Source organism: Takifugu rubripes, chromosome 8, assembly GCF_901000725.2.
Source record: "Takifugu rubripes chromosome 8, fTakRub1.2, whole genome shotgun sequence".
Lineage (NCBI taxonomy): Eukaryota > Metazoa > Chordata > Actinopteri > Tetraodontiformes > Tetraodontidae > Takifugu > Takifugu rubripes.
In genome coordinates this window covers 18,605,895-18,618,894 of record NC_042292.1, presented here as the reverse complement: position 1 = coordinate 18,618,894, position 13,000 = coordinate 18,605,895, and the positions used below count along the sequence as shown (strand labels likewise).

At 55.4% G+C, this 13,000-nt stretch overlaps 1 protein-coding gene across 4 annotated transcripts in view; it reads left to right on the top strand.

Annotated features, from left to right (window-relative positions):
* The window catches only part of kcnip4a (potassium voltage-gated channel interacting protein 4a), a 51,994-nt gene that overhangs the window by 24,295 nt on the left and 14,699 nt on the right, over window positions 1-13,000 (top strand). Inside the window, exon 1 of one of the 4 annotated variants that reach the window (XM_029840416.1) lies at window positions 8,507-8,688. The exons of the other annotated variants lie outside the window; for them this stretch is intronic. Coding sequence (XP_029696276.1) covers window positions 8,580-8,688 — 109 coding nt within the window. The 5' untranslated portion in view covers window positions 8,507-8,579. Of the gene's footprint in view, window positions 1-8,506; window positions 8,689-13,000 lie in introns of those variants that run through there. 4 annotated transcript variants of the gene reach the window in all.

Here is a 13,000-nt window from a genome sequence, read left to right as displayed (position 1 = left end):
TTTGGCTCCACTTGACTCATTTCACGCGCTGCTGCCTCAGAAAAACGTCTCGCGGCCCCATTGTGCCACTTTTGGCCGCTCTTACGGCTCAGGGAGGGGGGGGGGGGGTGACGGATGGACTGGATCAGGAATCAGGGGTCCTGCGATCGGTGCTGAGTCGGGCCTTTTTACCCCCGTTTAAAGAAACGGGGCCGTAAAACTGACGCCGCATTGATCCGGTGGAGCCTTGAAACCACGGTAACGGCCCGTTCCTGCCATACTGCAGGTGAAGCCCACCCCCTCGGGGCAGCCGACCCCCCCCCCCCGTGCTGATCACCGGGGGTCCCGCTCGTTTCATGGTTATTTTTAAGCTGTGCTGGATGTTCTGGGCCCCCTGGTGGCGGGTTGGCAGAAGTTGGGCTCTCGTGCGGAGCAGCAGCGTTTCCCGACTGTTTGTTCTGTCCGGTCGGTGACGGCCGCCTGCTGACTCGGACCATCTGGACAGGTACTGGTGTCCATCCTTTGGCTTGGACGCAGCACGTCCTGTGTGTCTCTGCCGGGGGGGGGGCAGCAGCAGGACGTCCGTGAAGAGGTTTTATGGCAGCATCCTCTTTCATGATTTATCTCAAAGATTAATGACGGCGTTCCGACTTTCCCAGTTAGAACCAACGTGATCGATAGCAGGCCGCCGCTTCCTGGTGCAGAACCTCACATTAATGCTGATAAATGGCCTCGCACATTTAAACGTGCGGCCCTGCTTCGCTCACGACTTCCTCCGGATGCTGAAGAGATCCGGGAGAGTTTTCCCTCCGCTCGGACCTGCCGGGTCGTGTGATTCCGCCGCCGCGGTTCTGGTTTATTTTAGCCCCTGCAGCGTCATGGAAATCAAAGCGCGTCTGCCTTTTGTTATTTACATTGTGCTTTTTGCTCTGAATCTCTTACGGAACGCTGGCTTCAAAAGCCTTTTTTTCGGTTTATCTCTCGGCTGCTGGGGCCACATCTGGGATCAGGTTACGGACGCTTTCAGGAGGGAACGCTGTGGAGAGCTGAACCTTGAGGAGGATGGAGGAGGTTTTGACTCTAAGACGCGGCGATGGCGCCCTCTGCTGGCCCCATTCAGACCGTGCAGAACGACCGGGAATGTCGCTTTTTGATGTTTATTGATGGAACCTGCCTTTGAGGAACGTCATTGCTTTATCTGTTCCTCAGAAACAGCCTCTGGACGCCAGAAGCTGCTTGAAGGTTGATGATAATCTGCTTGAACGTCTTTGATCGACTCTGACTGTGGTGTGTTGATCACAAGTCTTGTCTGACGTGCACGTGTCACTCAGCAACAGTGCTGGATCCTGGGCGCACGCTGCCTCCCCCTGGTGGATACAGGGTGCACTGCACCCCGCCAGGAAATTCCTGGCGTGTCCGTGACGGGCTGAAAGATGCCGTCATCTCATCTCGCTGCCAGTCTCAAGTGCTTCGTTGCTTCTAAAAATAAAACTTGAAAAAGCCGCTGTAGTTCTTCTGGACTCGGCTCCGGGCTCTTGGTGACGTCTCACAAAGTGGCGTTGGAGTGATTGGCGCCCCGGCTGCTCGGCGTTGGAGCGTCGGCGGATGGGAAAAGTGTTTATTGCACTTTGCTCTCTGCTGGGGTCTCGTTCTGCTCCCTTTGAGGGGAAATGAGCAGCGCAGCTTTAACAACGTCTGTGAGGTCCCAGCAGTGATGTCACGAGCCCGCCGCCACCGCCGCCGCGGTTTCCATCAGAACCCGGCTCTTCACAGGCCTCCTGTGGCCGCGGCTGTTTTTAAACGGGCTATTAGAGGAGCAGCGGGCGGAGAAACCTGCGCCCAGCGGCCTCCTGCAGGTCGGCGACCTTCCATGGAGCAGCGAGTATCCATTGATGAAGAGGAAACGGGAGAGGAGGCGCAGCGGGAAGCAGCTGTGGGAAAGGATGGCAGGCGGAGCTGCAGGGGATCGGCGTGCACGCGACCCACGCGCATCACACGTGCACGGGACCCACGCGCATCACACGTGCACGGGACCCACGTGCATCACACGTGCACGACGCCGCGCACGCTGGCACCTGTTTGATGTAAAATGGCCTCTAAGTTTGGGTCCGATCAAGTTGTTTTAGAGGCTGAGCTGATGGGAGATGACTGACTCCGGAGAACCGGATCAGAACCGGATCAGAGAACCGGATTCTCTGGAGCTTCAAATTGGAAGAAAAGTCATTTTCTGCTCCTGAATAATTAGAAAAGCCTTTGAAACGGACCCATCTGCTCTGATCACACAGAACCGGTCCCAGTTTGATTGAACCCGGGTCTCTGATTACCCCCCCCCCCCAGTAATTGCAGTTCCAACGCCGGCCGCGCTCCGGCGACTCAAAGGCTCTTGACCTTCAGAGCGACGGCGGTCCGGCCTTTGCCTTTGTGTGCGCGTTTGTGCACGTGGAGCGGGAACGTCTGCAGGAGCCCTGAGAGCAACAAAGGGCCAGTTAATGGACCGGGAACAAATTGGTACTTGATTGTGGAGGTCGGCTGGTGTGTGTGTGTGTGTGTGTGTGTGTGTGTGTGTGTGTGTGTGTGTGGGCGGCAGAGGACAGCAAAAGTGGGTTTTGATTAATCTAAAGAATCCCCCTCAAAGTGGGTCCAAGTCAGACGAGCGGGCGACAGAAGTCCCCCGTCTGGTTCTGTCAGAACCCCCGTCTGAAGTCCCCGTCTGGTTCTGTCAGGTGCATTAATGACACCCTGGATGCTGAAGTGGGAGACTTTCTGTTGGTCCAATCCTGGACGCTACTATCACCACCCCAGCAGTCGGGCCCCCAGCAGACGGGCCCCAGCAGTCGGGCCCCAGCAGTCGGGCCCCCAGCAGTCGGGCCCCCAGCAGTCGGCCCCCAGCAGTCGGCCCCCAGCAGACGGGCCCCAGCAGTCGGGCCCCCAGCAGTCGGGCCCCCAGCAGACGGGCCCCCTCCCACAGGCCGACCTGAGGGTGTTTGTGTTTGACCCTCCTCAGCAGCTGTAGCCTCATCTGAAACGTTAGCGTGTACGTCCCTCACAGTCCACTAGGGGGCGCTGAAGGTGCGAGCTGGGATGTTGCTGCTGTGGTCTTGATCCACAGAGACAAGCGCCCGTTAGCATGAGCGCGTAGCGGAGACGCTCTCAGGGATGTTTGGGTGGAGTTTTAATATTTACTCCCAGCAGCTGTTAGCGCTAGTGGACACAGGACGTCCATGTTTGGTCACCCCCTCCCCGCCAGCTTCGACCCCCCCACCCCCCTCCATGAGTAGAGAGGTCTGTACCAGCGTTCCCAGTGTGGTCAATGGCTCCTCGCTCAGCGCACAGCTAACGTAGGTGCTTGGCAGTGCAGAGGAGCGCGCACGCCGCGGCGAGCGGCTAACGAGCTCTCGCTTCAGAGCGGGAAAACGGGGAAGGGGGGGGGGAGCATGCGCCTGGAAAGATTGAAAACTCTCCCACTGCCGTGGCTCCGCGGACTGCCCACCTCGCCGGAGTATAAAGGGAAGTTCAGAGCAGAGAAGCGGCTTTCTCCGGAAGCCTTTCTTCCCTCTCCGCTCCCGTCAAATGTCTTTGTGAAGCCGTCCTCGTGTGGGAGGAGAAGTGCGCGCTCGATCTCAACACTTCCAGATCCGTACGTGTGAAAGTCTGGAGGGCATCATGGGGGCTTTGATGGTCATCTTCTCTGTCCAGCCCAAGCAGAAGGCTAAGACCAAAGGTAGGCTGCCTTTCTTTACCTTTCCTCCTCACCTGAGGACTCTCCTCCATCACCACGCTCCAACTTGCTGCACCACCGGCGTGTGAAATCCACTCGGAATTTCGCTCCGAGAGAGCCGGAGAGCAAAATCCAGGAGGGAGCGTCGGCAGCGACCTCCAGCAATCGATCAGAGCGGACACGCGTGTGCGCCGTTAGCATGTTTTACCTGCCAAGAACGACAGTAGTTCCACACACGCGTCATTACAGTCGGAGCGTTTATGTATATAAACGTGTCCTGAAAGGTGAAGTAAAGGTGCAAAAGGGGGGCGGAGTTTGTCTTCAGCGTCTGTTAGCATTGGGAGCTAATGCTTCGCCAGCCCAGCTGTCGACCCGCTCCAGAATCACCGACCCTCCTCCCGAATCACTAAACTCCAAACTCAAGCCCTCGGCTAACGCTAACGTTAGCACGAAGATAGCGAGGCCTCCTCGAACGTTCACGATCGACAGGCACCTGCTGGTTCAGAGTCAGAAACCAGATATCAGGACCCCTCATCTGTCCTGCCAGACCCGGGTCTGGACCCTGGTTCTGTGTACTGACAGAACCTCTTGTCCTCACGTGTCAGCATGTTTGTCTTCGAGTGCTTCTGGGGGACGTTTCCGCTCAATATTTTAAAGTATTTCATTTATTTGAGCCAGTTTTTAAGCCCCATTTTACGCATCGACTCCAACTTCCTGTATCATCCCGCGGAATATCGTCCCATCACGTCTCTTTCCGCACTACTTCCTGTCCTAGAGGACGAGAGCGTCCAGCTCTGACTGTGTGGGGACGCTGAGAGCTGCTTCACTTCCCACTCCACTGTTCTTGTTCCCTCCGACACCACGCCGGTGCTGCGAGCGCCCACGGGAACTTTGCCCCCCCCTCCCCGCCGCCAGCGTTCCCGCCTCTCCTAAATGTCCCGGCGCCGCCGTGCTTGTCCTTGTTGGCGGGGGTCTGTGATTGTTGGTTGAAGTGTCTCGACTGTTTGTGCTGCTGGGAGTGTTGTGATTGTGTGGGAGTGGAAGAGGAACGCTGGGAGGGGCGCTGCTCCGGTGGAGCGAGCGGAACCGGCGGCGGTGACTCAGCGGGCCGACTGCTAAAGCAACGCCGATGTCCTTCAGATTCAGGATTCTGGTTGCTCGAGTTCCCGGACGAAGATCCGTTGTGACGCGGCTCCTGGATCTGGAGTCGGGTTCTGCTGGCTGCTGGCGCCGGCTCCGTCCGGGCCTTCTGGTGTTTACAGATCTGAGCGTGGATGGCGGCTGACCGCCGGGAGAGCAGCTGTCGTTGTTCGGGGGGGGGGGGGGGCAGCCGTGTCACCACGATCCCCTCTGGTCAAACCGGGCCCGGAGCTGAAATGATCCTCTTCTGCGGATCTCTTACATACCAGTTCTGGTCCTGTCCTGGGTTTGTGACCCCAACAAGGCAAAATCTCCCCTTTAACAGGTGGAAACCTCAAGCAGGACCGGGCTCGTTGGGGGCAGATGGGTCCGGGTGGGGGGTGCTGTGGGACTGGTTTCGGCCTCTCCTGATGGTCCCTGTCGCCATGGACCATCAGAACTACAGGCCGGTATCGGGATCACCTTTAACAGGGACACCACGGTCCCAGAACGGACGCATTTGTTGGAAAACTTGTCTCTATTCTCCGATATGCAAATGCGTGATGAGAGGAGCCGGGCGGCTCCGGGTCCCCCGCTGGGATCCGCTGGGATCCGCTGTCATCAGGAACCTGTAATCTGGGTCCTGGGGACGTCACCCTCCTCTGTTTCTGTTTCACCCCCTAAATTAGCATTTAAATTGAAAAGCTAAAGCCGCGTCGCCTGGCTTTTGGGCTGCGGCGAGCTTGCTTTGGGTTTATCGCGGCGCCGCTCGGAACGCTGGGTGGAATGGATCCGCGTGGCCCCGGGGGGGCCCCCTCCGCCGGCGCTGAGAGGGCTCACGTGGAACTGGATTAATGAGCGGCGCCGTGCTCAGAGAGGCTCTGCAGGTGTGGAGAGCTGAGCTCAGCGGTGGGCAGAGTAGGTCACGGCAACAGCTGCGGTCACCATGGCGACCCGTGCTGCCTTCAGGGGCGGGGCCGCTTCATCCGGTCCTGCTGGGTAACTGGGAAAAAACTCAAAAATCCAGGTTCCAGAGGAGAACCGTGAGGACGGGTCAAAGCCTGTCGAGAGCGTTGGTGGGAACGTTGAATCGACCAGAGCATCAAAGCGTTTTTAGGAGGTTTATCGCTTTAAAAATCTCTTTGAACTCGAGAATATCAGGAAATGTGAAGAATATTCTCCACGGACGGAGCGCCTGCTCCTGTAATACCGAGTGTTTCCGCTTGGGGGCGACAAGATCAAAGGAATGAGCTTCACGCGCAGCAGAGAAACAGACTTGAATCAGTTTATTGATCCAGGTCGATCGCCCGTATCCATGGAGACGCTCTCAGGTGCGAATGGACACAGAAAATTCCTCAGGTTGACCTGAAACTTTTAAAGTTAAAGTTTCCTGTCGGATTCGTGGTGCAAACGGATCAGAACCAGCACATTCGGACCGTCCACGGCCCAAACTGTCCATTCAAGTTCCAACAAACCTTATTAGTGAGGCTGAAGACCCAAACGGGTTCTGTGGACCTGGACCCGTCCCGGTGGTCTCATCGGGTCTCATCTTTATGTTGGAGCTGTCGTCCTGATTGAACTTTGACCTCAGGCCCGTCCTGAATGTCCTCTGGAGGTCGTCGATGTTTAACCTCTTCATCTGTCCGTTTGGGGTCAAGATGATGATTTTCTTACTAAACAGTAACAACAAAAGTGTAAACAGGAAATAAACAAGTTGCTCCTCACGTCATCAGTTAGAGGTTTAATTAAACTAGTTGGTGATCGGCCCCAGAGACCTGGGGTCCAGACCTGAGGCCCGGGCCTGGAGTCCGGACCTGGAGTCTGGACCTGGGGGTCCTTACCTGGGGTCTGGACCTGGAGTCTGGACCTGGGGGTCCTTACCTGGGGTCTGGACCTGGGGCCCGGACCTGAGATCCTTACCTGGGGTCTGGACCTGGGGTCTTTACCTGGGTCCCAGACCTGGATTCTGGACCTGGGGCCCAGACCTGTAGTCTGGATCTTGGGTCCTTACCTGGGGACTGGACCTGGATTCTGGACCTGGGGCCCAGACCTGGAGTCTGGATCTTGGGTCCTTACCTGGGGACTGGACCTGGAGTCTGGACCTGGGGTCCTTACCTGGGTCCCAGACCTGGATTCTGGACCTGGGGCCCAGACCTGGAGTCTGGACCTGGTCCTTACCTGAGGCCTGGACCTGGAGTCTGGACCTGGATCTGGGTTCCAGGATTGACAAACGTTTGGCTGTGATCCATCAGAGTTCTTGATTCTGGATCAGTTTAATACCTGGATCCCACTTGATCAGAATCCATCTTTAAGGGCTCACAGGTCCAAATGAACCGGAGCGGTTCTGCTCAGCCCCCCCCGGCGCCGCCACGCTCTTCTGCACTGATGCGTTATTAGGCAGCAATTACCGTCATCACCATCACACTCTGATTGATCCGACACCCGGCGCTGATGACACCTGATGATTTCACGGCCATTAGCCCAACGGCCTGATTACGGCGCCGCTCCGGCGCCGCTGATTGGAGCGCAGGCGGGAAGTTTGTGGAAAATCACGCTGACATTTGTGTCAAATGGGTGTTTTTCCCTGTCTGCACCTTTGTGGCGCCGTGTCCTCCTACACGGTCCTCACACACACACACACACACACACACACACACACACACACACACACACTCACTCACTCACTCACTCACTCACTCACTCACTCACACACACACACACACACACATACTTGCTCTTGAGCTCTGAGTCCCATATTTGGTTCCTGCTCCGCTGCCTCACCTGTGGGGGGTCTGTAGAGGTGGGTGCAGCGTCGGCGGACGTTTGGGGCCCCCCCTCCCGGGTCGGGTCGGGGGGGGGGGGGGGGGGTTCCGGCCCAACGAGCCGGCAGCGGTGCCGGTGAGAGGCTGCGGAGGTCGCTGCTGATCCGCTGGTGTTGCTGACTGTGGGGACGGTCGGGTGGGGGGAGGTTAAAGGTCAGGCAATGACCCATCTGTTTGTTGTCAGACGGATTCCGCCGACCGCAGGTGTATTTTTACCTGCGGACGTCTCGCTGCTCGGCCGTGTTGTCTTTCTACGTGACCCCGACCTTGTCCTCTGTCCCCTGTCCTCTGGGCGTCTCGGCTTTATTTTAAGGCGATGAGGTCACCACAGGCGGCCGCCCTGAGCTCCGTAGTCGTCTGTGTTCACCTCCAAGGGGCGTGTCCCAACGCGCCCAGCCGACCAATCAAATCACGGGGTGCTGTGGCGCTGCCCCCCCCCCCCCGCGTACCCTCGAGTGTGACCTCATCAACCCTGAGAGACCTTTAACCATCTAATCAGAACCCGGTTCCAGCGCCAACACCAGCCGTTAGCTCGTTAGCGCGGTTAGAGATGCGACCCTCTTGTTCCCCCACTTACCTCCAGGGCAAATCTGCCCTCATCGGGGGGGTGGAAGGGGGTGGGGGGGCTGCTCTGTGGGTCTCTTTTTTCCTCGTCTCTTTTTCCTCCACCAGCATCAAGTTCTCGCCGACTCTATTTTTCCCCATTCTCACATCCCGCCCCCTCGCCTTTGTTCTCGCCACCTTCCTCCCCCCCCTCCCTCCACACGCTCGTCCTCCCTCCCTCCCTCCCCTCCCCTCCACACGCTCGTCCTCCCTCCCTCCCTCCCTCCCTCGCCGTCTCGGCTCAGACCCGGAGATGCGGGGCTCCTGACTGGCCTGCACTCAGCGCTGCTCGCCGGGCTCCGTGTCCCCGGACATGGACGCGCTCTGAGCGCTCCGACATGTTGACCATGAACCTGGAGGGGCTGGAAATGATCGCTGTGCTGGTGGTGGTGGTCCTCTTTGTGAAGGTTCTGGACCGGTTCGGTTTGTTAGCAGCCAGCTACGACGGTAAGGAAACTCCCGCATCTGCCACACTTTTTTTTTTAGGTGGGGGGGTGCAACTAGTTGTTGAAATTGTTGCTAACGATGGCAGCAGCGTAGCGTCGGAGTTCTTTAATTCAGCGTCCGCTTCAGGTTTGGGAGGAGTTACGGAGGCTTCGTTAGCAGCCACCTGCTGCTAATTGGCTGACTCGTGCACTCGTCCAGCATGGTGCCGCTAATCCTTGAGTTGTGGGTTTGTCATCCCAGGGTCTCAGGTTCGCGTCCCGACACGGCGACGCGCCTCTTATTGCGTTTGAGGGAGATGAAGTTGGGCGCTGGCGGCGCGCCCGTTGCTAACGCGTTTAGCCGCGCGGAGAAAGTTTGGTGATTTTGGTTATAAATGGACACGGCGGCAACAATGGTTGAACCCGGGCCCGCTGGAGGTTTGACGACACCTTTTTCATTTATTTATTTCCTCCGACGTGTGAGCGGAACTCTGAGGAAGCCACCTGTTGTTTCTGCTCTCCCGAGGTTGCCAAAGTAAGTTAGCGCGGCGCACAGCTAAACTCCCTCTGAAGTCGGCGAAACCTGCAGCGACGGTGCAGGAAAAACCTCTTCAGGACACTAATTTACCATGACAACAAGATCAAATGATTAATGAGGGAAAGCCAAATCTCAATTAAACCTCTAATTAGCCTTTTCCTGCCCCAAAACGGCGTGATTGATGTCTGGCTTCGGGGAATTTTGCCCAATAATGTTGAATCTGAGTCGGGAAGTCGCTTCTCAGCAGCTCTGATTAAACGTTTGATGAATAAGAACGTCGTCTTTTAGCTTTAATAACTCGCTGCAGAAACGGCTCGTCACGGTTAGCAGGAGTCAAATCTGCCACGTTGAGAGCTTTTAAAGGTATTTCTTATTTTGTACAAACTATTTTCATGTGAATATGATTTAATATTAATGCTAAAAGTGAGAGGTTGCTCACTCCTCTCGGGTTAGCGTTAGCGCTAACGGCTCCTCTCGTTAGCGACAGCGCTGCACCACGGGCGAGCGCCGGCGTGATGGCGTTGAGCTGAAGGTGTGACGTTCATCCGCCACAGAGGGAAAGAAAAGGGAATAAACAGGTCGGCCCCTATTTGTAAATAATAAAATTTAAAACCGAGAGGTTTTAATCAAGGAGGAGGTTCTGGTTGAACTTCAGGGGTTTGTCTTTAAGGGTCGGGTGTGCAGGATTTTCGGTGGCGCCAATTCTCTCCCAATCTGTTGCCGCCATCTTTGATTTTACAGGGTGGTTGTTGTTGTTGTTGTGTCCTGAACGTGTCATTTCTTCATTCCACCCTCCAAAAATGAGATTTAGTCTTCTGTGGTATCGGCAGGGGCGCGATGTTGGCAAGGTTTCACGTGCACACATGCTGCGTGATTTTAACTGATATAGTTGGATAAGCGGTCCGTGCACGTTTCTGTGGGAGTAATTCACCGATCAGCCAGCAGAGGGAGCCAACGAGCTGCTGATCTGGAGGAATAAAGTGTTTAATTTTCATTTTCACACACAAATAAACACGATTCAGGAGTTAGAAACACTTAATAAGCTTCACTCAGTGCTGTTTAAGAGATTTGCTTTCAGTTAAATGGCTTTTGATTTCAAATCATTCAGATTAACAACGTTTTAGTGGTTGAGTGTAAAACTCCCATTTGCGTCAGGGTTAATGTCACAATTCTGCCTGTTTTTGTCTTCATGTCAGTTTGCTGTGATGTATTTCTAGCCTGGATCATCCGTTAGCTGTGTTTAGCTCAGTTTAGCTGTGATTAACTCAGTTTAGCTGCGTTTGGCTGCGTTTAACTCAGTTTAGCTGCGTTTGGCTCAGTTTAGCTGCGTTTTGCTCAGTTTAGCTGTGTTTAGCTCAGTTTAGCTCAGTTTAGCTGCGTTTGGCTCAGTTTAGCTCAGTTTAGCTGCGTTTAGCTGAGTTCAGCTGCGTTTAGCTCAGTTTAGCTGCGTTTGGCTCAGTTTAGCTCAGTTTAGCTGCGTTTAGCTGAGTTCAGCTGCGTTTAGCTCAGTTTAGCTGCGTTTAGCTCAGTTTAGCTGCGTTTAGCTCAGTTTAGCTGAATTTAGCTGCGTTGCATCGATGGTTTTGCTGCTACTCACACACTTTTTCAGCCTGGCTGAACGTTAGCGTGTCAGCTGACGAGAATATCACGTGTCTGCCATCGCTTACGGCTTTAAGTCGCTGTAGGAGTCAGAAAATAATTTAACTGAGCTGAATAAACAGCAGTTAAGCTGTTAACTTTAATATATTATATAACTTTAATATTAACTTTAATATTTGTAATAGCATTTATTTTTACATTAGCTTTGCTGCCTTGCACTTTAATGGCCCATTTCATATTCTGAATGAATTACTTTGATATTATCCTCCAAGGATGTATTAAAACCTCAGCCATTTATTCTCATTTTGGATAAACTGCCCAGGAAAAAGCGGCGTAATTTTGTTCCTGGTGGCTTCTGGTGGAGTCGACGCTTCCTTTGTTTTGTTTTCCCGGCGTCGGCTGTGCCCGGCCATCAATCAGAGCCGTGACAGCGGCGTTCCTGCTGCGGCGTTCCTGACTTTAAGCTGCAGTCATTAGCTTCAGCTCGGATCAGAACTCCCCTCAGAACCGGCAGAATTTGCGAGGCAGCCGTCCTCGCCGACGTAGCACTCGGCCATTTTGAGCGCCGCTCACAAATTTGTTGCCGTTTCTTGCCGTGACTTCGGCGCCGCGGCCCCCGCTGTCCCGGAACCGGGACCGGACCCCCGGGAGTTGATATGTAATGAAAGGATTCCTCGTTTTCCCTGATTGTAGAGAGGAAGCGGAGCAGCTCCTCACAAACCTGCCACTGCTTTTATTGTATTTTACGGGTATGAAACCACGAGGGGGGGTGATTTACTCCTCCGACGGACCTTCTCCCCCTGCCTGAGGGGGAGATCTGCTCCGCTTCACAGGCCCATAACCAAGTCCGATAAATCATTTTCTTTCATTTAACAGCCTTGGCGAGAGAAGCTTCCAGGCAATTAACAAGGCCTGGATTCTATTATTGATGAGTTTTATGATTGTGAACGGTCCGAACAGAGGTTGCCCCAGGAACGCCGCTGGCTGGGAATGCTAAGCAGGACCGCCTTTGTTATCCTGCATTGATTCCAGGTCAAGGTGGAACTTGTGAAATTGGCCCTAAAATGAGGTGTTTTTCAGTCAGATTTCGATCCGTCGCCTCTGTGGGCAAACTCGCCATCGCAGGAAGTGGGTGGAGCCTGAGCAGGTGAAGAGCATCTGCGTTGCCCGACGTCTCGGTGCCCAAACGATGCCTCTTTCCTCCTTCGCCCCCCCTCAATGGTCACGATTCCCGGAGAATTAGAGCCTCCGCATCGATTTTCCTCTTAGCGCCGAGCTGAACTCCGGGCGCCATATTTCATCCTGCAGACGCCGGCTCCAGTTATTCTGCTCTCCGTCTGCCACTTTATGTCCCCGCTCCCTTTCCTTTCTGTTCATTACCCGTCGCAGCTGGAGATCTGGTGACCTTTGCCCTCCAGGCTCAGCGCGAGGGGCAGCGAAGACTGGCGAGCCGTGAATCACGACAGCGAGTGGGCGTGTCCTCCACGTGGCGTCCCGGGTGAACTGACGAGGTGCCGGATAAACGCCTCCAAATCACAAAGTCTAGTTTATTTTCCCGAAGCCGTCGCAGGTCGTTCTCCCCCGAGGCGCCGTTTGCTTGATTACGCGTGCCGACGGCGTTTGATTGCCTGCGTTCTCACAGGTGTCGCTTCAGTAATCACGACGGCCTCGTTTAACGGGCCGCCGGAACCGTGGCCACGGAGCGCCAATCTGAGCGCAGCCTAATTACGCCGCCGTCTCGTATCCTGAGCCGTAAACAACGGGGGCGTCCCCGACGTCGCCGTCTCGCCGCGTCCACCGATGCGCCGTCGCTTTGATTGATCACCTCGTAGCAGGCGCCGCCTCCCCGGGTCCCCAACCCGCCACGTCCGCGGCGCGTCATGAAGGATTACACCTGTTCGGCACCGGATGGACGCGTCTCAGGGTCGTTGGAGTCTTTGGGAACAAAGCTCCTAAAAATCCGGTTGTTTTGTTCTGAGGAAGAAGAAAAAGGGAAATTCTTCCCGGTGACAGACGTACCTGGACTAAACTGTCCATCTGGACATTCGGTTCATGTAAAACCAGATACGCTTCGTCCCCTCGGACACCGGAACGGTGTGACGGCTGGGAACGACAGGATCGGATAATCTTCTCTCCCAGGATCGATGCGTATCGGCCGGCGGCGGCGAGCCAACAAAAAGGCGGCGGGTTTGTCACT